Source organism: Hyperolius riggenbachi, chromosome 4, assembly GCF_040937935.1.
Source record: "Hyperolius riggenbachi isolate aHypRig1 chromosome 4, aHypRig1.pri, whole genome shotgun sequence".
In the NCBI taxonomy this organism is placed as follows: Eukaryota; Metazoa; Chordata; class Amphibia; order Anura; family Hyperoliidae; genus Hyperolius; species Hyperolius riggenbachi.
Window position 1 is genome coordinate 298,677,157 of NC_090649.1, and position 27,663 is coordinate 298,704,819.

Here is a 27,663-nt window from a genome sequence, read left to right on the forward strand (position 1 = left end):
AAGCGATGGAACCACATGGCGGCACGTAATTCAAATCTACTTCCTGGCAGGGATAAGAGACAGTAAACAGGGTGTAGATTTTATTTACGAAGAGATTGAGGTAGACTTTAACAATTTTTGAATAAATAATGTATATGTAGTATGAAGTTCAGTACTGTTTGACTTCACTAACTGGAGGTTTGTTCTAAATTGGTGGCTACGAAAGGGAAAAGATCAGCATGGCAGTGAAAATTAGCATTAAATGGCAGCTTACATATTCCTCTGGCTTCGGGGGTTCTTTAATCCTTTATTCTCTTTTTTATGTCGCCACTGGCCAGATATAAAGGATGAATAAATCCTACATGTTATCATACATTTATTTAGTGATTTATTTTAATGTGCTACAGTTACAGATGCGGATGACCGAGTAAAACACCTTGAAAAGGAGGCTGATCGGTTGATGGATAAACTGAAACCTATCAAGGAGCTTCAGGAAAACCTTGGTAAAAACATCTCACAGATCAAGGAGCTGATAAATCAAGCCCGCAAGCAAGCCAATTCTGTAAGTCACTTATGGCCTGTTCTACGGTAATGTACAGTACACAGCATGTATATAGTTCTAAACTGGCATCTGCAGGGCATGCATCACTTAACTTATAATAGAAGTAGATAAACAGAATTTATAAACAGAATTAGCCAGGAAGTTTACTGTATAACGTAGTATAGACTAATGTCATATAAGACAGATAGACAGCATTATCTAGACATTGATGTTTCAGACTCTATAAGCTGACCTCTGTTTTGTTACAGACTTCTCACTATGCGTGTAAATTATTATCATCAGAATATATCAAGTCTACTCAATGTTACAGAAAGTGTTACAATCTTGCATGCAGGTCTAGATGTAATATTGTAGAGGCTTGCAGAATTTGAAATCTACTCAATGTATACAGCAATATAGCCATATAATACAGTTAATGCAGACTGTATGTATTAACCCTTTTGTAGCCAATTTATTCAGAGACTTGCAAGTGCTCCAGGCCAATTTATTATTGCAATTTTTTTCTTTATTTTTTACATTTTCTTGCTTCTAATTAGTGCTGCTGTAATGTGTAATTATTCCCACTTGTCACTAGGGGTCAGTCTGAGACAATAACAGAGGACTTCTGCTTTCTGTTTCTATATTTTCTGCTAAGGAGAGAGATCTGTGGAGGTCAAAAGTAGTGCACTTATCTCAAACGAGATACTGTAACTCTATTGAAGCTGCTAATAGGTTATAGACCAGCTCCAGACACAGAATAACTCTGAGAATACCTCAACCTTTAGTTATTGCAAAGGTCTGCACCTGCACCTGCTGTAGGAGCTCCCAATGAGATGCTTAAAAAGTAATTTATTCCACAACAATTTTTCAAGGAGTTCATACACATAAAGTCAAACTCTTCTGCTCAGTGTCTACACCCAACTGTGAAAATATCTGGAGCTGAGATGTACAAAACATTGTTCTAAACTGCTCTCAATGTCAGTGGCAGTCGAAAACATCCATTATTGGCTATATGATTATCCCTTTACATGCAGTACTGATTATGCTCTGTCACACGGGGGAATAGGTAGCGGTTGCTATTTGCCTTCTAGGACAGACACAGTGCAAAGCAAGTTTAGATATAGATTATTTACAATAGTTGCAAATATTGAAGAAAGGTAATACAACATAGGGATGACTAAATGTAACTCAAAGATTAGAACAGAGATAGGCAAGTAGATGCAAATAACTTCGAGTTGATGCAAATGTATGCAAATTTATGCAGTTTGAAAATAAACCAATCAAATCCTGCTGAGGTAAAATTTGATTGGTTCATTTACAAGCAGCGGCCTTAAACATTCAGGAATCCACCTGGAGTCCTGGACCCTGTTGGTGGTGGCAGAGAAGGCAGTCAAGCGGCCTGCAGGCAGAGATGCTGTGTGGGGACCGACTTAGTCATGGGGAAGGCAGAGATGCTGTGTGTGGGGACTGACTTAGTCTTCGGGCTGGCAGTAGCCCTCCTGGATCCATGTCTCATTCATTTTGATAAAGGTGAGGTACTGAACACTTTTATGATCTAGGTGACTTCTCTTCTCAGTGACAATGCGTCCAGCTGCGCTGAAGGTCCTTTCTGACAGGAAGCTTGAGGGAGGGCAAGACAGAAGTTGGATGGCAAATTGGGACATCTCTGGCCACAGGTCGTGCCTGCGCACCCAGTAGTCCAGGGGTTCATCGTCACTCAGAGTGTCTACATCCACACTTAAGGCCAGGTAGTCGGCTACTTACCGGTTGAGGCGTTGGTGGAGGGTGGATCCGGAAGGGCTAAGGCGAGACGTTGGACTAAAGAATGTCCGCATGTCCGACATCACCATGAGATCGCTAGAGCGTCCTGTCCTTGCCTGCGTGGACATGGGAGGAGGAGGATTACTGGCAGTGGCACCTTTATTCCGTTGTGCTGTGACATCACCCTTAAACACATTGTAAAGCATAGTTGCCAGCTTGTTCTGCAAGTGCTGCATCCTTTCTCCATTCTGGTGATTTGGAAACATCTCAGCAACTTTGTGCCTATACTGACGGTCTAGTAGCGTGGCCACCCAGTACAGCTCATTTCCCTTAAGTTTTTTTATACGGGGGTCCCTCAACAGGCTGGAAAGCATGAAAGATGCCATCTACCCAAATTTGGATTCAGACGTACTATCCATCTCCTCTTGCTCTTTCTCAATGACGTCAGCTAAGTTCTCCTCCTCCACCCAGCCATGAACAATACCACGGGAAAGTTGAGCAGCACAAGCTCTCTGTGACACCTGCTGCGGTTGTTCTTCCTCCTCCTCCTCAAAAAAAAACCTTCCTCATCATCTGACTCCTCTTCCCCACACGACTCTTCCTCCTCCTCCTCCCCCCTCTGTGCTGCTGCAGGTGTTGAGGAATCATCTGCTTCTGCTGAGAATTGATCCCACAACTCTTCCACCTGTTACTGTTCACGCACCTCCACAGCTTGATCCACCACTGTACGCACGGCATGCTCCAGGAAGAAAGCATATGGGATCAAGTCACTGATGGCGCCTTCACTGCGACTCACCAGGTTTGTCACCTCCTCAAACAGCCTGCAGGCATTTCACATGAGTGTCCTGTACTTTGGCCAGAACATCCCCATCTCCCCAGAGCATGTCCTTTGACTGTAGTTGTAGAGATACTGTTTGTTGGCTTTCTCCTGTTAAAGCAGGCGGTTGAACATCAGGAGCGTTGAATTCCAGCGAGTCGGGCTACCGCAAATCAAGCGTCTCACCGGCAATTTGTTCCTCCACTGAATATCAGAAAAGCATGCCATGGCCGTGTAAGACTGCCTGAAATGCCCACACACCTTCCTGGACTGCTTCAGGATGTCCTGTAAGCCTGGGTACTTAGACACAAATCTCTGAATTATTAGATTCAGCACATGTGCCATGCAGGGTACATGTGTCAACTCATCCAAATTCAAAGCCGAAATGAGATTGCTGTCATTGTCACACACCACGTTGATGATCTCCAGTTGGTGCGGGGTCAGCCACTGATACACCTGTTTGTTCAGAGCAGCTCCAGTGTAACTCTCTGCTTTGAGGCGAGACATGTCTAAGATGGCGTGACACCGTTGTACCTGGCATGCAACATAGACCCTGGGGAGCTGGGGCTGTGTAGCTTGAGAGGAGATCGCAGCACCAGTAGAGTTGAACTGCCGCTCAGCCAAGGAGGAGGAGGATGACGACAGTGTAGAGGATGTAGCAGGAGGAGAGGAGGTGGCAGCAGGCCTGCCTGCAAGCCGTGGAGATGTCACAACTAGGTCCGCTGCACAGCCACGTACTGCCTTCTTGCCAGCAGTCACCAGGTTGAGCTAATGGGCTGTGTAAGTAATGTACCTGCCCTGACCATGCTTGGCAGACCAGGCATCCATGGTCAAATGGACCCTTGAACCAACGCTGTGTGCCAGAAATGATGCCACTTGCATTTCAATTTCAAGGTACAGTTTGGGTATCGCCTTTTTTGAGAAATAATTGCGGCCTGGTATCTTCCACTGCGGTGTCCCAATGGCCACACATTTTCGGAAGGCCTCAGAGTCCCCCAGCTGGTATGGTAACAGCTGGCGAGCTAACAGTCAGACGCCGGGCAAGGGGGTGACTGGCAGACATTGGCTTCTTCTGCTCAAAGATTTCCCTCACGGACACCTGGCTGCTGCTGTGTGCAGAGGAGCAGGAACCACTCAATTTGAGAGGCGGAGTGGAGGAGGGTGACTGTGATTGTGAAGGTGCAAGGGAGAAAGCGGCTGAAGATGATGCACCTGAAGGAGGAAGAGGAGAAGGAGGGTGGCTTTGCTTTTGTGTGCTGCTTTTCCTCAGGTGGTCTTCCCATTGCAGTTTGTGCCTTTTCTCCATGTGCCTTCATAAGCCAGTTGTCCCTACGCGGCTGTTGGCCTTTCCATGGCTCAATTTTTGGCGGCAGAGAGAACAGATGGCTTTGCTCTGATCTGAGGCAGACACACAAAAAATTTCCACAGCGTTGAGCCCAGGGGTGTGGGCACTATGGTGGCATCAGCAGCTGACGTTGAAGGGCATGTTGGCTGGCTGTCCATAGGTGGCGATACATGGCGCCGTACACTGCCACCAGCTGTTTCTGATGATGAGCTCTCCCTTCTTCTTTCAGGAACTCGTCTCCTCCTACTCCTCTCTGACTCCACCTCTGCACTGTCCCCTTGGTCATCTTGTCTATTAGGATCCCACGTGGCATCCGTATCACCATAATCATCCTCCCCAGCTTTGCTTGCCTCAGACACCTCATAAACTGCACCAACAGCAGGTACTTCATCATCCTCCTCCTCACACCTTACGTCCAAGATGAGGTGTTCTGTGTTAAATAGTCAACCACGTCCTGGCAATCTTGGGAATTGATGGGACGTGCCTTCTTCAGAGCACTACACTATGGGCCGGGCCCGCACGAAATCATGTCAGCATGACCTTGAACAGACCTGCCAGGTGGCCTGCCTTTGGGTCTGCCTCTGGCTGTTGTTTTGTCCATATTGGAGGGTAGGGGAGGGGGGGGTGAAGTGAAAGGTATGCATTGACTTGACTAATACAATGTGCAGTCACACAAGTGCAGTGAAAGGTATGCAGTGACTAGTATTACAATTCAATGTGCAGCTGTCACACAGGTGCTGTTAACAGGTATGCACGGACTAGTATATTACACAGCATGCAGTCACACAGGTACTGTGAACTATTATGCAATGACTAGTATTACAAATGTGTAGCTGTCACACACACAGGTACCGTGAACAGATGCAGTGACTGACTGGTATATAACACTGCATGTGCTCACGTAGGTAGGTAGGTGCATTGAACAGGTGGGTATGCAGTGATTGGCATTACAAATGAGCAGCAGTCACACACACAGGTACCGTGAACAGGTGCAGTGACTGGTGGTATATAACACTGCGTGCACTCATGTAGGTATGTAGGTGCACTGAACAGGTGGGTATGCAGTGATTGGTATTACAAATGTGCAACTGTCACACACACAGGTACCATGAACAGGTGCAGCGACTGGTGGTATATAACACTGCATGCGCTCACGTAGGTAGGTAGATGCACTGAACAGGTGAGTATGCAGTGATTGGTATTACAAATGTGCAGCTGTCACACACACAGGTACCGTGAACAGGTGCAGTGACTGGTGGTATATAACACTGTGTGCACTCACGTAGGTAGGTAGGTGCAATGAACAGGTGGGTTAGCAGTGATTGGTATTACAAATGTGCAGCTGTCACACACACAGGTACCATGAACAGGTGCAGTGACTGACTGTTATATAACACTGCGTGCGCTCACGTAGGTATGTGGGTGCACTGAACAGGTGGGTATGCAGTGATTGGTATTACAAATGTGCAGCTGTCACACACAGGTATCACTGAATGTGCTGACCTGGCAGTGGCACAGTAGGAATTACCAAGGGACCAAGGTCCAGCTGCGACTGACTGACAGGGCTGTATATGCAACACAAGTGTCTGTGGGACACACACACATTAAAATAGATCACAAGAAAAACATTAGCTCTCAAAAGAGCTGTTGAGGATGAGGAGTGCTTTTTAGCAATAAGTATCAGCAAGAAGGAGCAACCTAACAATCCTAACACAAGAGCCTAACTAAGCTTTTCCTATATCAACAGGTTCTCTCCCTTCCCTAATTACTGCAGCCACACGAGTGAGTGAAAAGGCTGACGCTGCCTGCGTTTTATAAAGGGGGGGCTCCAGGAGGGAGTGTAGCCTGATTGACTACCCTGTGTTTGCTGACTGTGATGTAGAGGGTCAAAGTTGACCCTAATGATGTAGTATAGGGGGCGGGTCGAACTCGCATATAGTTCAAGGTTCACCGCGAACGCGAACCACCGAAGTTTGCGCAAATAAATTTGCGGTCGAACCGTTCAGGCCATCTCTAGTTGGACATGGGGATAATAGTGGCTAGGAGTTCTTCTTATTTTTTTTATTGAAAAAGTAATCTCCCCGACACAAATAGTTAGGAAAAATGCATACAAAAAAAAACCCTGCATACATTAACCAGTCCACCCCCAAGGGTTTTTACTCTAACGGACCAGAGCAATTTTCACTTGTCAGTGCTCCTCCCTTTTATTCCCTAATAACTTTATTACTACTTATCACAAGAAAATTATCTATACCTCATTGTTTTTGCCACCAATTAGGCTTTCTGTGGGTAGTACATTTTGCTAAGAATTTTTTTTATTCTAAATGCGTTTTATTGGGAAAAAAACAAAAAAAAAAATGAAAAAAAAATAATTATTTCTCAGTTTTCAGCCATTATAGTTTTAAAATTAAACATTCTCGTGTGGTTAAAACAAACACATTTTATTTGCCCAGTTGTCCCGATTATTAAACCATTTAAATTATGTCCCTATCACAATGTATAACGACAATATATTATTTTGAAATGTAGGTGTTATTTTTCTGTTTTGTTTTTTTTGTTCTGCCCATAATTACAAGCCCCTATATAATAAATCAAAATTAATATTCCCCCATAAAATATAGATAAAAAAAAAGCTGAGTCCCTAAGGCAACTATTTATTTATTTATTTTAAGCTGATTTTTTACTTACAAGTATTTTTTTTTTGGGGGGGGGGGAGGGTTGGAAGTGTAATTTTATTAATTTTATTAATAGTGTGTATGTACTTGTATATGTATGTGTAATATACTTTTTGGCCACAAGATGGCGCTAGTGAACACTCTCCCGTATAGGACGTGATCACTTTTTTTTTTTTTTACACTTTATTAAACTGTAACAGCTTCCTGTTTTTATGAATGGATGCGGCCGCTGTTTGAGGTCGCGTCCATTTACTCCAGGCAGTGCGATTGGGTAGAGGACTGCTCGGTCCTCTTCCCCATTCATTCAGCACGGGATCCCGACGGGAACGGCGGCGGTAGCGGCGCGTACACGGCAGTAGCGGCGGCGGGAACGCGCGGCGTATTAAAACGTCATGTTACCATTAACAGGCAAAAGCATGACGTTTTAATACGATAGATTGCCGTTAAATGGTTAAACACATTTCAATAGAAGCAACACCTGTTATTTTGCATGGGAACAGTTCCCCCATCACCTACATCCTTTAAATGTCCTAATTTATTGATTGTCATGCTTTTCTTTTGCCTTCAGATTTAAACAAGTGTGAATGTACTTATATCAAGATTGGTGTTCAAAAGCTGAGTACCCCAGAGAGTATAGTTAAGGCGTCAGTCATGTGTACAGTTAATGTAACCAATTAAGACAATATTGTGTCCCTGGTCTTCTGGGAAAATGATGCCTTATATTGTTAATGGCTATATTGTCTTGTCACATTAGGAAAGCCAAAGTAGCATACAGAATAGCCTCTAAAACTAAAAGTTTCTATATACTGTGGTGGAAAACTCATATCATACTAAAATTTGACTATATTATCTTGAATACTACAACCTTAAGAATATTTACAGCCTTATAACACTTTTTAACTGAAGGATCATTGTGCTCTGGAGGCAAAGGTGTTAAGAATTATTTTATTACACAATGAATTATAAATGACTCATAAAAGAAATTATTCAAAATAATTTTTATCTCAAGGGCATTTTACGGTGTCAGAAGTAATGGTCCTTCATTTCTCATGGTTTATAATATTATCCCGTCCTAGTAAATTATATTATTTCACGTTATTTATAACCTAGCTTCTCTCTGTCATTATGTAGGTAGCAAATAAGCTTAGAAGATATTTTATTCCTCTTCAGTTTCCAATTTATTTTATATTATAATAATTCTGACCAACCGCAAACATATGTTTCTTACATATCACACCTCTTAGATTTAATTTCCTGTGTCAGCCAAGCCAATCAATTTACTCCCTGCAGTACTTGAAGCACTATTAATTTTAATAATTGCAGCAATCACTAAAAACAGACACAGGAACACATGAAAAGCAGAAAAGAAGTCATTATGAAATGAAAATGAGTAGCAGTAAAGTAACTTGCAGTAAATTGAACGCTACATATAGGGATCACGGCTGCTGTTACTTAAATTGTTGTTCACAGTTTAGTTCAGAAATGGAGTGGACATTGCTAAAAAGCATTTCATGAAGGCTGTATGCTAAATATAATTTATGTATAATATAATCTTGCCTTCTTAAACAGTTATTTGCAATTATTCAGCTTCACATGAGCAAGAAGGTAATCCCATGATGCATCTCTTCTTCTCAGTGAGGGAATATGCTAATTATGTCTTCATGTCCCTAAAAACCAAACATACATCCAAAGCCACTGATGTAGATGACTATATCCTGTTTAATTTTTAAGAGCTACCAGTATCATTTTTATTTTAATACTATAAACAAGTGTAACAACAACATCAATACTATTTACTGTAAAATAATAATACTCTTTTAAAAGACACTTAAAGCACTTTAAAATTGATGGCCCAGAGTGTGACGAGGGTAAGTTGGTGACTCTGCCCTGTTTTAGGTGTGTACCACCTGCATTGCTCAATGTCATGCCCATGGAACTTATAGACATCTAACATGAGAAATATTGGTTACACTCTGAGAGAATGTGGAGCTCTCCATAAAAGTGTAAGCATGATATTTCACATCAATTCAGGTTTGGAGAGGAATGAGGAGATCACGCACACTAAGCTGCTGGCCATTGTATCAGCATACCTGGCAGGCCTATTATATGCTTCCCTTAATTTCATGGACCCATATGCAATTAACTTTTTCTCCTGCGTTATCTCCCAGGAGATCATTTTCATATTCTCTTTAAAATAATTTTTCAGCATTTTACTTTTGAAAAAGTACCCAACTGTTGGTGAAAAAGTGCTATCAAAACTGTGTATTCTGTGTATTTTCTTACTTGCCATTGGCTTAAAAGGCATTTTATTGATTATGGTTATGTGTGAAAATATCACCTATTATTATTATGTATTGTATTTATAAAGCGCCAACATATTACATAGCGCTGGACAATAAATAGGGATACATAAAATGTAAACAAGTGGTGACAGACAGAGGGATAGCAAATACAACATAGCACATGGTTGTCCACACAAACAGTTCGAGTTATTCCATGGGTAGAGTGTTGCAAGAGAGCTGGGGTTGCAAGATTGCGAAGGACACACTAAGGTGGGGGGAAGTTCCTGCCAAAGGCTCACCATCTAAAGAGTGGGGGAGGAACACATAAGGTAGGGCTGTGGAAAAGGTGCTCAGCTGAGATAATTAAAGTGTGGTATTTATATGAGGGTTAGGCCATTTTAAAGAAATTTGTTTTCACTGAGTCGGGGGAGGGGGTGGAAGGAAGTTCCTTAGGGTGGGGGCAGCTCTTGAGAAGTCCGTAGGTGTGCATGGGAGTGAGAAATGCATGGGGAGGTCAGGCAGAGATAAATGGAGGACCAGAAGGGGCGGGCAGGCATATATCTGTGCATGAGCTCAGAAATGTTGATTGGGAAGGTTTTGTGAACAGATTTGTTAATGGTATATGGGTCATGGTCTTGGAAACATTTTTAAACCATCTCTTTATACAGTACAATAAATGTAATGCACAAGGTCCCCTTTTATTTCATTTACAGAATGTAGCCTGTACAAACCCTTGAGGGGTCTACAAGGTTTTCTTTTCTTGAGAGAAATGGAATTGCATGGCCTTTCCAGATGCTGTTATTAAAATGACTTTCTTGTTCCTTGCTTAATTAACATGTAATGTGCAGGGGCATGCAGATGATCTTCAAGGGGCACCAATCAACAAGAGCATAACTTAACTCCCCCCCCCCCCTGCAAAATTCGCCAGACTGGGCAGGTACTGGGTGTATGTAGGTGCTGAGGTCACTCTGAACGGGAGAGGTAAAGCTATTGGCCATACTAGGATTCCAGTCGGGGTCGTCTCTCCAGTACAAAGTGTAGTGTTAGTAGGAAAAGAGGCATCGGAAGAAGCACCGTTCGGCATAAAATGGACATCAGGCTCGCCACCCATAATCTGTACCCACTGTCTCTTGCACCTGTATGTGATACATTTTATACATGTCATTGTTTATGGCTTGCTTGCATGAACAAAAAAGCACCAACATTTTCACCAATGCCTGCGATGTTTCTTCTTCCCTGCTGCTTGCATTGTTCTCTGACTTTGTTTACTCCAAGAGCACTCCACCTACTGTTCTATACCAGGTGCTCCGATATCATCTTCCGTGCCAGGACTGCAGAGATCTGCAGTGCCGACTCTATGGTCCTCTCCCTTCTTCCACTCTAAAGTGTCCAGGGCAGGGGCAGAGCTTCCTGTGGGTGATGATCGAGGCTCTTCAGGGACTGGGATTCCTTTGCACGGCTGATGGGGCATTTTTACTGAGAATTAAAAACAGTTGGGTGCCTAGGTACCCAGAGCCCCCCTCGATGCATGTGTCTGCTAATGTGATTAGAGCCAGATGTGTACTGTCCTAGGATTCTAGATAAATAAAACCTCATAAGCCTGGTGTCAGAGAACCCACCATCAGAAAATTCCTAATTTCTATTCCAATCCCAGTGTATGTGCTGAGTGCATTTGGTATTGTTTTTTCTCTAGGAAGTAAATAGGAAGTAGCGTGTTGCACTTAGAGATCAGACCTCCAAGGTGGAACACAGAGGTATGACTGTGTTCCTCCTGCCGCTGCTTCCACCTATTAACGCAGGAGGGAATCGCGCTGAGGGGAGAGCCCGAGGTGAGGGAGGGGGGGAGTGGCCCCCCCTCCCCTCCGATGTGGGGGCCAATGCTCTCTCCTCATGCTGTGTCCCCTCCACTATTGTTACGCCACTGCCACCTTCCGAACCCTTTTACACAAAAAAAAAAAACAGAACTATATTGAACCAGTTGTGAGATAAAATGGAATGGGATTTATGTATGTCTGTGATATTTACAGCCTCGATTTGTGTTAGGAACTGCAACTTCCCTTCTGCTCTAAGTATATTTTAAGCAAATGAACCATTAAAATGAACTCTCCTTTACAGGTGTGCGCCTTATTCTTTTTCACTTCACTATTTATAGTACCTCTGTTGAAGATAAAGCAAAGCAATTGAATCACTTTTCTGGCTGAAATCAAACAAAACATTGAAAGGACTGTTCTTTTAGGGATATAACAGTGCAATTGAGAGATGGCTTAAAGTGCTTATTTAAATAACATTGATTCTTTCATACTCTAAAGTTAATAGATAAATGTGTATTTTTTTTTCATAACTTGATTTAAGGGTTTTACATTTTCTATTTTCATATAAGAGAGTTATTTAAAATGAATTTACACACACTTTAAAGAAATCTGTCCATGTACACATTCAGGAAAAGGGGATCTGTAATGAAACATCCCCTGGGGGATACTTACCATGGAAGGGGGAAGCCTCTGGATCCTAATTAGGCTTCTCCCATCCTCCTAAGCCTCAGGGATCCAGCGCTGGCTCAACAAAAACCACAGTCAGCAAGGATGTCGGCTGTGGCGCAGGCACAGTAGCACTTGTGGCGCAGGCAGAGCTTGATCATCAGGTCTGCTCTACTGAGCAGGCGCGAGTTGCCTGTACAGTAGAGCTGACCCAATCAAGCTTGGCTACTTCTGTCTGACTCTGATCAGAAAGCCGCTACTGCACCTGTGCGCAGGGGCCACCAGCTCTAAATTCTGAAAGGAGAGGAGGATGAGGGAAGCCTCATTAGGATCCAGAGGTGTCCCCTTTCAACGTAAAAATCCCCGGGAAGGGGGAGGGGGGGTCGTTACAGATCCTCTTTAAATTGAGAATTAAAGAAGTCAGGAAATGTAGCAGATGATGTTTTTACAAACAGCAAACATAACTATGATCTCGACATGTGTAAAGATGATCAGTATATTATAAGGCATAACACAGAGATGTATATGCAGGCAAGAGAGATTATGTAAAACTTGGCATATCCCATCCTAGCTGTAGCAGTCTCTGCTACCATAGTGACAGAAAGATTGATAAATATTTTAAGAATATGACAAAATACAAAACAGATGTGTCAGTTTGCATTAGCTCTGCAAAAATAACAGACATCCACACCTTTTAATGTGCATCCTTAAAAGTATTTAATACGTTTTCTTTTATGATCATAAGTGCTTGCAAGAGTTGCAAAAATAAAAATATAAACAATTTAAACCATTATTATTTTATACTTAGATGAATTCCTTTTAATACCAACTGAAGATACTTCATAAAAATGCAACATGGATGTCTCTTGATACAGCCCAGAGTTCCAGTAAAATGCAAGGGAGGCACATTTAATAAAATTGTCTCTCTGCTGGGTGCCACTTTAAAGCACTGCGGAAGCTTTAGAGTACACTTTAAGTGGCATAAAAGAGAGGCTCTTCAATTTACCACTAATCTTTTGAATTAAATACTTGTAGTGACTCTTTGATGAATATTCTTTATGCTAAAAGATACATTTATAAAGATTTTCAAGAATGCAGGAAACTTTTTATTTTTATTTTAATCTTTCATAATTTTTCTTTTTAGAACAAGGCATGGTAAACTTATAATGGTGTGTATTGATTTTCACTAGTATTATGGTTTCTTTACATTTTCAGATCAAAGTCTCTGTGTCTTCTGGAGGAGACTGCATCCGTACTTATAAACCCGACATAAAGAAAGGTCGATACAACACAATTATTCTAAATGTGAAAACTGATACTCCAGATAATCTGTTGTTCTATCTTGGAAGCAATAAATTTGTAAGTTTATTTATATATGCAAAATATTCTTTGCTATTTTGTGTCACAGATATGCCTCTTTTTTTTTTTTAACAAATTTTAAAAGTGAATTATATTATCATCCTTCAAGTCTAAACGGTTGGGCACCAACTCTTACCTGCTCTAGTCAAGTATTGGTTGCTGGTGGCAGATGGGCTTCCTGTTATTCTGAAAAGGAGTTCTGTCAGTCAGCTCTAGGGGTGATTTCTGGTGGTATTGGCCAGTTGGAAACTCTAAAACTCTACAACTGGAACAAACACTCTAGTGTGGGTACATTGTGTAATAAATATTTGTTGGTTGCTATGGGCAATAACACTACACCTTTGTTCGGCACCATATCACAGACCGTGTGATAACTTGACACTCATCACAGCAGCAGCACAGGAGATAGAACTGCTTAGACGTAGTCAAAGGTTAAGGTGTTTATTCGGAAAACAGATATACAGATGTGTTCAGCAGCAATCTTATCTTCGTTACATGTTTCTTTACCTCAGCAAAGCGATCAGTCTGTAGAATCTTATGTGTTCCATGCTCTTGGTCTATGCCTTCCGAATAGACTTGGGCTTTCTCTTATGGTACATCTATGCTAGTTGCACTTAGCATATATACAGCATACAGGTAGATGACTAGAAGTAAAATGAAAGTATAAGTGAAGTCTGAAGCTAGAAGGTGGAAACTGGAAGTGGGCTCTGGAGCCCATGTTGGCTATTTTATACTAGTCACTAAAGAGTTAAATGTGACATCACCCAGCAGGATTGGATCAATAATCCATCGCCTGCTGGCTGATAAGAACATGTGATAGCATGACAAGCACAGTCTTTACTGCGCATGCACTGGAAAATTCCATTTTCCAATGACCTGTTCCCTTATTCTTAGGAAAACTTAGTTTTCTGTTCCCTTGCCATTGTTTACCTTTAGGAAATATGAAAACACTTCGATGTTTACCTCCCAAGGTCTGTACATCTCGAGCTTGATATCTATTCTAAGGCCTTGTGGAGGGAGTCACAGCACAATGTGCTACTGAACATGGTGCTTCCAGAAATGCCTCTATTTCTTTCCAAGAGAAATTCTCCTTATAGAGACACTCTGCAGAGCAAGTCCTTTTACTAAACTAGTTAAGTAAAGTGACTGAGGCCTCCGAATTCAAGCATGTCATACTTAAATTCTAACACATTGTGCATTTCTACCCGAAATGAGTGATGATCATAATGTACGAATTTTGATTATGCTTTGGGGGAGTGGGGAAGGCATTGCCACCCCTCTCTTCCAGAGGCCCCCACATGGACCATGTTAGCTTGTATAGCTCAAGGTGTGGAGCCCCATGTGAGAGAAATAATGAAAAATTGAAAAATAGGTAGACCACATTGAATGTTGCTGAGGGAAACAAAAATAGCTTATCATGCTTCTTAGAACATCCAAGCCTGTGAGGTTCCCTGAAAAACGTGAATTGTTTGTAGTTAGTGAGGACGCTTTGTAAATCACTGGTGTAAGGGTTTGACATAATATCTTTTAATAGCTTACTGACACCTGCATTTTGCAAGATGATTGGCACTGTGTCTAAGACGATTGGCACTGTCTATCAAGATGATTGGCACTGATATAATGTGGTGCTCTTTTAATTTGCTAGACCTGCATTATATAACCATTAAAGATTATGGAATTAGGTCAGTTTCATCTGCTAATATCACATAAAGTGAAAAAACTGTATTCATTATGTCAATGATAGTCTATATAATGTAAACATGGTAGCATAAGCCTAAAGCCCAGCTTAAAACCCATCTCTACATCCTCTGTATTACCATGCTTCCATCTTAATCCATGGCCATCTGCCCTGCTTGTATTTCCTTTTCCTGCAAGTGCCTCATAACATCATGCAGGCAGAGAACCTGGTTAATGTGCAGTGGTTAATTATTTGATTTCAACTTGTCTAGTATGCAGTTTACACATTTTTACCATGTAGTATAATTTACAAGATGTGTTGGAAATGTATATATAGAGGTTAAAATGTTTGTTATAAAGATGACTCTTTAGATACATTGAATATTCCTCCTGCTGAACATTCATCTTTTATGCTTATGCCCTGTTTAGACTGACTTCCTGGCCATCGAGATGAGGAAGGGGAAGGTCAACTTTTTATGGGATGTCGGATCGGGAGTTGGAAGAGTTGAATATCCAGATCTCAACATTAATGACCAATACTGGTACAGAGTTGAAGCTTCACGGTATGTGTTATCAACTGGAAAAAAAACAACAAGATTGTCACTTGAGAAGTCACTTTAGAATATGAAGCAGTAAACTTTTTTGATACACTGTTTGGTTCAGTAAATGGAACCAAAAGAAAATAAAAGTAACAAGAAGTCTGATATTTATTTATTTCATCATGTGAACCCTATCATGGTAGTCATTGAGAGTAAAGCATGCCATATTGTTGTTTTAATACATATTGTTTTTATTTCTTAAGAGAAAATTAAACCTCTTAAGTCCTGTTCAATCAGAGCATTTATTGTTACCAAGTTGGCCATTCACAGGGTACTTACCTGAGGTGGTCCATAACTTAGGGTTATAGAAAATCCTGATTAGTCTAAAATGACACTGTGTTAAGTAAGGGAATGGGGCTGGACCACTGAGATCCTTACTGATCATAGTTCTCCTGTTTAGGGAGCAGAAATTAGATACCTAAAGTATTCTTGTATTTGTTGTCAGGAACTAGCCCCACGGGTTGGCAAGCCTGCAGAGACAGCTCCTGATGGGGGTTTCAACCAGATTGAGAGGGTGAGCAGCCTTATTCAAGCTAAACATAAAGTTGTCACCCCTCAACAACACTCTGCCACTACCAGCAGCTGCCACAACGGTACTGCTGGACACTTTGACAATTCCTACTCTGCTGTCGAGCTGCTTGTACTCAGACTGGCGTTCTCGTACCTTGGGTCAGCTGCGAGCTTTAGGCCAAGTACAAAAACACCACACATACAATGCAATCACACATGGTGGCGATGTACAATCTGAGCATACAATCAGGCACTAAACTTGTAATACAATTACACTGCAGTCTCTCTCTAGGAGATGTAAAGCTCTGCTTAGTACTCAGAAGTCTAGCTAAATAAAGATTTAATACGCCAAAAAAATGAAACAGTGCAGAATGAAATATATACAATGATATTTACAAGAAACAAAGTAAAAAGTACAAATACACATAACAAGACAGTTTGCTTATCAAAAATAAAAAATAGGGAATAATGCAGGACTTTACCAGCGCAAAGGTTCAAACTTGTCGGGGAAGGACATGGGTTCTGATTTGATCAGTGTACTTCTCTAGCTCAGCGCTACCTTCAGGAAAATACACTTTCTGTGCCTCAGCACAGGGCTTTTAGGCTTCGGCATATCCCTTAAAGGGGAACTGAAGTAAGAGGTATACGGAGGCTGCCATATTTATTTCCTTTTAATCAATACCAGTTGCCTGGCAGCCCTGCTGGTCTATTTCTCTGCAGTAGTATCTGAATAACACCAGAAACAAGCATGCAGCTTATATTGTCAGGTCTGACTTTAAAGTCTGAAACACTTGATCTGCTGCATGCTTGTTCAGGGGCTATGGCTAATAGTATTAGAGGCAGAGGATTAGCAGGGCTGCCAGGCAACTGGTATTGCTTAAAAGGAAATAAACATAGCAGCCTCCATATACCTCTCTCTTCAGTTCCCCTTTAACCACTTGAGGACCACAGTCTTTTCGCCCCTTAAGGACCAGAGCCTTTCTTTCCATTCAGACCACTGCAGCTTTCACGGTTTATTGCTCGGTCATACAACCTACCACCTAAATGAATTTTACCTCCTTTTCTTGTCACTAATACAGCTTTCTTTTGGTGCTATTTGATTACTGCTGCATGTTTTAGTTTTTATTATATTCATCAAAAAAGACATGAATTTTGTCAAAAAAATGACTTTTTTAACTTTCTGTGCTGACATTTTTCAAATAAAGTAAAATTTCCTATACATTTGAGCGCGAAAGTTATTCTGCTACATGTCTTTGATTAAAAAAAAAACATTCAGTGTATATTTATTGGATTGGGTAAAAGTTATAACGTTTACAATCTATGGTGCCAAAAGTGAATTTTTCCATTTTGAAGCATCACTGACTTTCTGACCACCTGTCATGTTTCATGAGGTGCTAAAATTCCAGGATATATAAATACCCCCCAAATGACCCCATTTCGGAAAGAAGACATCCCAAAGTATTCAGTTAGAGGCATGGTGAGTTCATAGAAGATTTTATTTTTTGTCACAAGTTAGCGGAAAATGACACTTTGTGACAAAAAAAAAAAAGGTTTCCATTTCTTCTAACTTGCGACAAAAAAAATGAAATCTGCCACGGACTCACTATGCTCCTCTCTGAATACCTTGAAGTGTCTACTTACCAAAATGGGGTCATTTGTGTGGTGTGTTCACTGTCCTGGCATTTTGGGGGGTGCCTAATTGTAAGCACCCCTGTAAAGCCTAAAGATGCTCATTGGACTTTGGGCCCCTTGGCGCAGTTAGTCTGCAAAAAAGTGCCACACATGTGGTATTGCCGTACTCAGGAGAAGTAGTATAATGTGTTTTGGGGTGTATTTTTACACATACCCATGCTGGGTGGGAGAAATATCTCCGTAAATGACATTTTTTTATTTTCTTTACACACAATTGTCTATTTACAGAGATATTTCTCCCACTCAGCATGGGTATGTGTAAAAATACACCCCAAAACACATTATACCACTTATCCTGAGTACGGCAATACCACATGTGTGGCACTTTTTTGCACCCTAACTGCGCTAAGGGGCCCAAAGTCCAATGAGTACCTTTAGGATTTCACAGGTCATTTTGCGACATTTGGTTTCAAGACTACTCCTCACGGTTTAGGGTGCCAGGGCAGTATAGGAACCCCACAAATGACCCCATTTTAGAAAGAAGACACCCCAAGGTAATCCGTTAGGAGTATGGTGAGTTCATAGAAGATTTTTTTTTTTTTGTCACAAGTTAGCGGAAATTGATTTGAATTGTGTTTTTTCACAAAGTGTCATTTTCCGCTAACTTGTGACAAAAAATAAAATCTTCTATGAACTCACTATACTCCTAACGGAATACCTTGGGGTGTCTTCTTTCTAAAATGGGGTCATTTGTGGGGTTCCTTTACTGCCCTGGCACTTTAGGGGCCCTAAACCGTGAGGAGTAGTCTTGAAACCAAATGTTGCAAAATGACCTGTGAAATCCTAAAGGTTCTCATTGGACTTCGGGCCCCTTAGCGCACTTAGGGTGCAAAAAAATGCCACACATGTGGTACCGCCGTACTCAGGAGAAGTAGTATAATGTGTTTTGTGGTGTATTTTTACACATACAGATGCTGGGTGGGAGAAATATCTCTGTAAATGACAATTGTGTGATTTTTTTCACACACAATTGTCCATTTACAGAGAGATTTCTCCCACCCAGCTTGGGTATGTATAAAAATACACCCCAAAACACATTATACTACTTCTTCTGAGTATGGCGATACCACATGTGTGACACTTTTTTGCAACCTAGGTGCGCTAAGAGGCCTAACGTCCTATTCACAGGTCATTTTGAGGCATTTGGATTCTAGACTACTCCTCACGGTTTAGGGCCCCTAAAATGCCAGGGCAGTATAGGAACCCTACAAGTGACCCCATTTTAGAAAGAAGACACCCCAAGGTATTCTGTTAGGAGTATGGTGAGTTCATAGAAGATTTTTTTTTGTCACAAGTTAGCGGAAAATGACAGTTTGTGAAAACTAAAAACAATACAAATCAATTTCCGCTAACTTGTGACAAAAAATAAAATCTTCTATAAACTCATCATACACCTAACAGAATACCTTGGGGTGTCTTCTTTCTAAAATGGGGTCACTTGTGGGGTTCCTATACTGCCCTGGCATTTTAGGGGCCCTAAACCGTGAGGAGTAGTCTGGAAACCAAATGCCGCAAAATGACCCTTGAAATCCTAAAGGTACTCATTGGACTTTGGTCCCCTTAGCGCAGTTAGGGTGCAAAAAAGTGTCACACATGTGGATTCGCCATACTCAGGAGAAGTAGTATAATGGGTTTTGTGGTGTATTTTTACATATAACCATGCTGGGTGGGAGAAATATCTCTGTAAATGACACATTATTTGATTTTTTTGTAAACACAATTGTCCATTTACAGAGAGATTTCTCCCACCCAGCATGGGTATGTGTAAAAATACACCACAAAACACATTATACTACTTCTTCTGAGTATGGCGATACCACATGTGTGACACTTTTTTGCAGCCTAGGTGCGCTAAGGGGCCCAACATCCTATTCACAGGTCATTTTGAGGCATTTTTGTTCTAGACTACTCCTCACGGTTTAGGGCCCCTAAAATGCCAGGGCAGTATAGGAACCCCACAAGTGACCCCATTTTAGAAAGAAGACACCCTAAGGTATTTCGTTAGGTATATGGTGAGTTCATAGAAAATTGTATTTTTTGTCACAAGTTAGTGAAAAATGACACTTTGTGAAAAAAACAATAAAAATCCATTTCCGCTAACTGTTGACAAAAAATAAAATCTTCTCTGAACTCGTCATACACCTAACAGAATACCTTGGGGTGTATTTTTTCTAAAATGGGGTCCCTTGTGGGGTTCCTATACTGCCCTGGCATTTTACGGGCCCAAAACCGTGAGTAGTCTGGAAACCAAATTTCTCAAAATGACTGTTCAAGGGTATAAGCATCTGCAAATTTTGATGACAGGTGGTCTATGAGGGGGCAAATTTTGTGGAACCGGTCATAAGCAGGGTGGCCTCTTAGATGACAGGTGGTATTGGGCCTGATCTGATGGATAGGAGTGCTAGGGGGGTGACAGGAGGTGATTGATGGGTGTCTCAGGGGGTGGTTAGAGGGGAAAATAGATGCAATCAATGCACTGGGGAGGTGATCGGAATGGGGTCTGAGAGTTTGGCCGAGTGATCAAGAGCCCACATGGGGCAAATTAGGGCCTGATCTGATGGGTAGGTGTGCTAGGGGGTGACAGGTGGTGACAGGAGGTGATTGATGGGTGTCTCAAGGTGTGATTAGAGGGGGTAAATAGATACAAGCAATGCACTGGCGAGGTGATCAGGGCTGGGATCTGAGGGCATTCTGAGGGTGTGGGCGGGTGATTGGGTGCCCTAGGGGCAGATTAGGGTCGAATATGATGGGTATCAGTGACAGGGGCTGATTGATGGGTTATCAGTGGGTGATTAGATGGCAGAACAGATGTAAACGAATGCACTTTGGAGGTGATCTGAGGGTAGGTCTGGGGCAATCTGATGGTGTGGGTGGGTGATCAGATTGCCCGCAAGGGGCAGGTTAGGGGCTGATTGATGGGTGACAGTGACAGGGGGTGATTGATGGGTGGCAATGACAGGGGTTGATTGATGGGTGATGATAGGTGATTGACAGGTGATCAGTGGGTTATTACAGGGAACAACAGATGTAAATATTGCACTGGCGAATTGATAAGGGGGGGTCTGAGGGCAATCTGAGCGTGTGGGGCGGGTGATTGGGTGCCCGCAAGGGGCAGATTAGGGTCTAATCTGATGGGTAACAGTGACGGGTGGTGATAGGGGGTTATTGATGGGTAATTAGTGGGTGTTTAGGGTAGAGAACAGATGTAAACACTGCACTTGGGAAGTGATCTGACGTCAGATCTGCGGGCGATCTATTGGTGTGGGTGGGTGATCAGATTGCCCGCAAGGGGCAGGTTAGGGGCTGATTGATGGGTGGCAGTGACAGGGGGTGATTGATGGGTGGCAGTGACAGGGGGTGATTGATGGGTGATTGACAGGTGATCAGTGGGTTATTACAGGGAAGAACAGATGTAAATATTGCACAGGCGAATTGATAAGGGGGGGTCTGAGGGCAATCTGAGTGTGTAGGCGGGTGATTGGGTGCCCGCAAGGGGCAGATTAGGGTCTGATCTGATGGGTAACAGTGACAGGTGGTGATAGGGGGTGATTGATGGGTAATTAGAGGGTTAAGGAAAGGTGGGGGGGGAAGTCTGCACATCCCTAAACACATGTTGCAATTGAATGGTTAATCGCACAGGCATACACCGCCTCTGCCAGACTGAAAAATGCATGCCCTGCATCCAAGACAAGTGCTAACATTTATTAAACTAGGAGGTGCTTTAGCTTCCAATATGGTTTGCATGCAAAGTATATTATACTAGACACTTGCGCCATGCTGCTCTACCAAATGTAAGTTACACATTTGTTTTGCATAGCTGCTCCCGAGGTTTTAAATGTAATTAGTGGGTGTTTAGAGTAGAGAACAGATGTAAACACTGCACTTGGAAGGTGATCTGACGTCGGATCTGCGGGCGATCTATTGATGTGGGTGGGTGATCAGATTGCCCGCAAGGGGCAGGTTAGGGGCTGATTAATGGGTGGCAGTGACAGGGGGGGATTGATGGGTGGCAGTGACAGGGGGTGATTGATGGGTGATTGACAGGTGATTGACAGGTGATCAGTGGGCTATTACAGGGAAGAACAGATGTAAACATTGCACTGGCGAATTGATAAGGGGGGGTCTGAGGGAAATCTGAGCGTGTGGGCGGGTGATTGGGTGCCCACAAGGGGCAGATTAGGGTCTGATCTGATGGGTAACAGTGACAGGTGGTGATAGGGGGTGATTAATGGGTGATTGATGGGTAATTAGTGGGTGTTTAAGGTAGAGAACAGATGTAAACACTGCACTTGGGAGGTGATCTGATGTCGGATCTGCGGGCGATCTATTGGTGTGGGTGGGTGATCAGATTGCCCGCAAGGGGCAGGGTGATTGATGGGTGATTGACAGGTGATTGACAGATGATTGGCAGGTGATTGGCAGGTGATCAGGGGGGATAGATGCATACAGTACACAGGGGGGGGGGGGTCTGGGGAGAATCTGAGGGGTGGGGGGTTATCAGGAGGGAGCAGGGGGCAGTTTAGGGTTAAAAAAAATAGTGTTGACAGATAGTGACAGGGAGTGATTGATGGGTGATTAGGGGTGTGATTGGGTGCAACCAGGGGTCTGGGGGGTGGCCAGGGGGGGGGTCTGAGGGGTGCTGTGGGCGATCAGAGGGAGGGGGGGGATCAGTGTGCTTGGTGCAGACTAGGGTGGCTGCAGCCTGCCCTGGTGGTCCCTCGGACACTGGGACCACCAAGGCAGGAGGCAGCCAGTATAATAGGCTTTGTATACATTACAAAGCCTATTATACTAAGTACATGCGGCAATCCGGGTGCTAGTAACCCGCCAACGCTTCCGAACGGCCGGCGGGTTACAGCGCGAGGGGGGCGGAGCCAGTCGCCGGCGGCTGATCGCGTCACGAATGACGCGATCGCTGCATAACCACGCCTGCCGCCGCCTCCACCGATGGGCGTATTGCGGTCGTTTATGCCCAGTCTTTGCCGCCGCCTATCGGCTGGGGGCAGTCGGCAAGAGGTTAAGGGTATGCAAGCATATTTTGGAAAAATGATTTTAATTTATATTCCACTGACATTTACCCCATCTACCAATAGATCCAACTTTAGAAGCTAGATTATGCAAAACTGGAAGAGTTTCCTGCCATCCTCTTTCTGTAGTCTGCGAGACACCCAAACAGGCAAGATGTTACATGTGACAATATGGTGTTTGCATAGTCCTTACCTTAACAATGCCTACAGGCTAGATTTTTCCAGACAAGTGTGCTATAGAATGTCACCTGCTGACTGGGTGCGATATTTACATGTCATTATGTGTATACTTCAGAGGGTATGCAAACGCTTACCCCTTTGCGTTGGAGAGGGAGAGTATGCCCTTTCTCCATGTGAACTACACAAAATGGAAGCCATACAGAAAATGGAGGCTCCCACAGATAAGAGTTTACAACATCACAGTTGTGAGGATTTTTTGTAGTGATTCGAGATGTCGCAAAACCGTGTATTTTTGTTCGCAGACCACGTACGCGAAAAAGCGTACATCGCGAACCGCAATAGACTTCAATGGGCAGGTGAACTTGAAAAACTAAAAACACTACTTCTGCCCACAAAAGTGATGGAAAAGATGTTTCAAGGGGTCTAACATCTGGTGGGGGGCATGGCGGAGAGAGATACATGCCAAAAGTTCCAGGGAAAATTCTGGATTTGACGCAGAGCAGGGTTATAATCCCTAAAGGGCAGAAATAACATTGTATTCCTAAATTGGAGGCCTAAAGTGCTTGAAAACATCTTGTGTGTATGTATACATGGACCAGGTAGTGTAAGTAGTGTACTGCTTCACACTGACAGACCAAACTCACTGTGTAACGCACCACAAACAGATGGCCGTGCTGGTGCGCACGTTGGTGAGAGTGCAGGTGATGGCGGCTTTCCAGCCCATTTGGTCGGGCTGAGGTAGCTCAATGACAGAACAGTGACTGGGTCCCCAGCCGATAGAATTTGGTCTGTTCTCAATGAAGCAACGACCTTATGTTCCTTGGTCAGGTGTGCCCCCCAACACACTCACATAGCCGGTCATTGCTTCATTTTTAATGATATGCAAACTCCTTCACCGTGGCAAGCTAACAATCACGAAGGGGAATTGACACATGTACATGCCTTTTGTTTTGTTGATGCAGCCGCAGTGCAGCCAGAAAAATTAGGCAGGCATGGACACGCACCAGAAAAAATATTATAGCGGCCGCTGCTAGCATCGGCCTTGAAAATTCAGGAATCCACCTGGAGTGGAGTCCTGGACCCTGCTGGTGGTGGCGGAGAAGGCAGTCAAGCGGCCTGCAGGCAGAGATGCTGTGTGGGGACTGACTTAGTCTTGGGACAGGCAGTCACACGGCGTGCAGGCAGAGATGCTGAGTGTGGGGACTGACTTAGTCTTCGGGCAGGCCTCACCCTGCTTTGTAGACCAGGCATCCGTGGTCAGATGGACCTTCGACCCAACGCTGTGTGCCAGAGATGACACCACTTGCCTTTCAACATCACGGTACAGTTTGGGTATCGCCTTTTTTGAGAAATAATTGCGGCCTGGTATCTTTCACTGTGGTGTGTGGCTTTACTTTTGTGTGCTGCTTTTCCTCAGGTGGTCATCCCATTGCAGTTTGTGCTTTTTTATCATGTGCCTCCGTAAGATAGTTGTCCCCACACGGGTCTTGGTCTTTCCACGGCTTAATTTTCGGTGGAAGAGGGTACAGATGGCATTGCTCTCATCTGAGGCAGACGCACACAAAAATTTCCACACCACTGAGCCCTGGGATGATGGCACTTTGGTGATAAAAGATAGAAGACCGAGAGCCCAATATAGTGTAGTAAGTATTAATAGAGGGTGGGATGTATTATGAAATGTAAGTAATATACTCACAAACCAGGGTTGCCTCCAAAGCAACCACTGTTAAGGCAGGTGGGGAGAACAAGCCTGTCCCCACTCAGGATTAAAACGTCGCTCTCCGTAGATAGAAGGAAATAATAGGGTAAAACACCCTTCCACCAAGGGTGGACTTCAGGATACGTAAAGGTGTACAGAGGCGCCGGAAGGATAAAAGTAACTAAAAAGTTTAAAATTGTTTTGGTTGCGGTGGTGGACCAACCAACCATAAACAGACAAAAACTGTCGAATTTCAAAACATATATACAGTTTATTCAATTACTCCCAGTACAAGAGTCGCAACGCGTTTCGCAGGCGAGAACCCGCTTCTTCAGGCAATAAGGGTCAGGAGCAATACACAGCGTGTAGTCTGGACGAAGCTTGGCACCTCTGAGACAGAGGTGCCAAGCTTCGTCCAGACTACACGCTGTGTATTGCTCCTGACCCTTATTGCCTGAAGAAGCGGGTTCTCGCCTGCGAAACGCGTTGTGACTCTTGTACTGGGAGTAATTGAATAAACTGTATATATGTTTTGAAATTCGACAGTTTTTGTCTGTTTATGGTTGGTTGGTTCACCACCGCAACCAAAACAATTTTAAACTTTTTAGTTACTTTTATCCTTCCGGCGCCTATGGCACTTTGGTGATGGCTGCCAATGGAGTGTTAAGTGGGGTTCCAGAATCAGTGCAGGAGGAGGAACATATGTTTCTTCCATGCGGAAGCTAAGGAAGACGAGCTGTTCTGTGTTAAATAGTCAACTACGTCCTGACAATATTGGGGGTTCATGGCACGTGCCTTCTTCTGAATACTGTACTTTGGTCGAGGGCTGCACAAAATCACGGCAGCATGACCTTGAACAGACCTGCCCGGTGGCCTTCCTCTGGCTCTGCCTTTTGTTTTGTCCTTATTTGGGGGATGAAGTGAAAGGTATGCACTGACTTGACTAATACAATGTGCAGTCACACAGGTGCAGTGAATAGGTTGCAGTGGCTGCTGGTATAACAATGTGCAGTCACACAGGTGCAGTGAAAATGGATGCACTGTCTCATGGTATATAAAACAGTGTGCAGTCACACAGAGGTGCAGTGAACAGGTATGCAGTGACAGGTATTACAATACAATGTGCAGCTGTCACACAGGTACAGTTAACAGGTATGCACAGGCTGGTATTTAAAACAGCGTGCGGTCACACAGAGGTGCAGTGAACAGGTATGCAGTGACTGGTATATAAAACTACGTGCTGTCACACACAGGTGCAGTGAAAGGTATACAGTGACTCGTATTACAATACAATGTGCAGCTGTCACACACACACACACACACACACACACACACGCACGCACGCACGCACGCACGCACACACACACACACACACACACACACACACACACGTGCAGTGAAAGGTAGGCACTGACTGGTATATAACAGAGCATGCTGCAATCACACTAGGCACTGAATGTGCTGGGCCTGGCACAGTATAGCAATTAGCAAGGGCCAGCTGTGACAGACAGGACTGTATATGCAGTGTCAGTGGGCCACACACAAAAAAAAAACACATCACAAGAACATTAGCTCTCAAAAGAGCTGTTTTGGTGGTGCTTTTCCAGCAACAAATATCAGCAAGGAGCAATCTAACAGACCTTCCTAACTACCGCTTTCCCTATCTTTCCGATGTCTCTCCCTTCTCTCACTAATACAGCAGCACACAGAATGAGAAAATGGCCAAAGCTGCTGCCATATATAAGGAGGGGGCTCCAGGAGGGAGTGCAGCCTGGTTGCCATGTGTCTGCTGACTGTGATGTAGAGGATCAAAGTTTAGCCCAATGATGTAGTATAGGGGGCGGGTCGAACCGCCTTAAAGTTCGTGTTCGGATGCCACCGCAAACCCGCGTTGTTCGCGCGAATAAGTTTGCATGCCAACCATTCGGGACATCTCTCTAGTAGTGATTTTGTAGCTGCCAAGCATCTATGCTTCTACCAATCAGTTAGTTTTCTCAGAGTGTTTCATAAAATAAAAAGGTGTGTTTTGCATTGTGTATGTTTCTGTTGTTCTGAACCCAATGTGAAATAGGATGCTCCAAGGAGCACTGTCACAAAACAAGTTGTGCTTAAAGAGACACTGTAGGGGGGTCAGGGGAAAATGAGTTGAACATACCCAGGGCTTCTAATGGTCCCCCGCAGACATCCCGTGCCCGCGCAGCCACTCACCGATGCTCCGGCCCCGCCTCTGGTTCACTTCTGGAATTTCAGACTTTAAAGTCAGAAAACCACTGCGCCTGAATTGCCGTGTCCTCGCTCCCGCTGATGTCACCAGGAGCGTACTGAGTTGGCCCAGTATGGTCTGTGTCTGCGCCGTGCGCTCCTGGTGACATCAGGGGAAGTGAGGACACGGCAACGCAGGCGCAGGGGTTTACAGACTTTAAAGTCTGAAATTCCAGAAGTGAACCGGAGACGGGGCCGGAGCATCGGTGAGTGGCTGCGTGGGCACAGAATGTCTGCGGGGACCATTAGAAGCCCCGGGTAACTTCAACTCATTTTCCCCCAACCCCCCTACAGTATCCCTTTAATAGTATAGTAGTAGAATATAGAGTGCATAATCAGGGCTGATGGTGCTTCACCACTATAGCTATGGATTTATAACCTGTAGAGATACACAAAGAACAAAGTCAACAGAATCTAAGCTCAGATCAGTGGGTCCAGGATAGAAGACCACAAAGTAAAATATTTTGTCTTATGACTTGGCTAGGTACACACTGTTCACATACTACCTTACATTGTATTAAAGTGTCATATACTCAGCGTTGTCCCATGAAAATATATAATAAAATGTTTACAAAAATAAGAAGTGGGCATACCTGCAATCAGTGTTGCTTGTGAATGTTCGCCAAAGTCATTTTCGCATTTAAAATGTTATTTTCGATTTCAAGAATATATTTGTGAAAATACATTGTATTTTTGCATTATGGTCAAGAAAACACATTTTTCTTCCCAATGCAAAAAGTCTTGAAAAAACACAAAAAATTGTTGCTTACCCCGAAAATTT

At 43.4% G+C, this 27,663-nt stretch overlaps 1 protein-coding gene across 12 annotated transcripts in view; it reads left to right on the top strand.

Annotated features, from left to right (window-relative positions):
• LAMA2 (laminin subunit alpha 2) overlaps window positions 1-27,663 on the top strand; it is a 1,150,433-nt gene that overhangs the window by 985,145 nt on the left and 137,625 nt on the right. For all 12 annotated transcript variants that reach the window (XM_068231524.1, XM_068231529.1, XM_068231525.1 and 9 more), the window contains 3 exons: window positions 387-541; window positions 13,093-13,236; window positions 15,343-15,476. In XM_068231524.1, coding sequence (XP_068087625.1) covers window positions 387-541; window positions 13,093-13,236; window positions 15,343-15,476 — 433 coding nt within the window. The remainder of the gene's footprint in view (window positions 1-386; window positions 542-13,092; window positions 13,237-15,342; window positions 15,477-27,663) is intronic.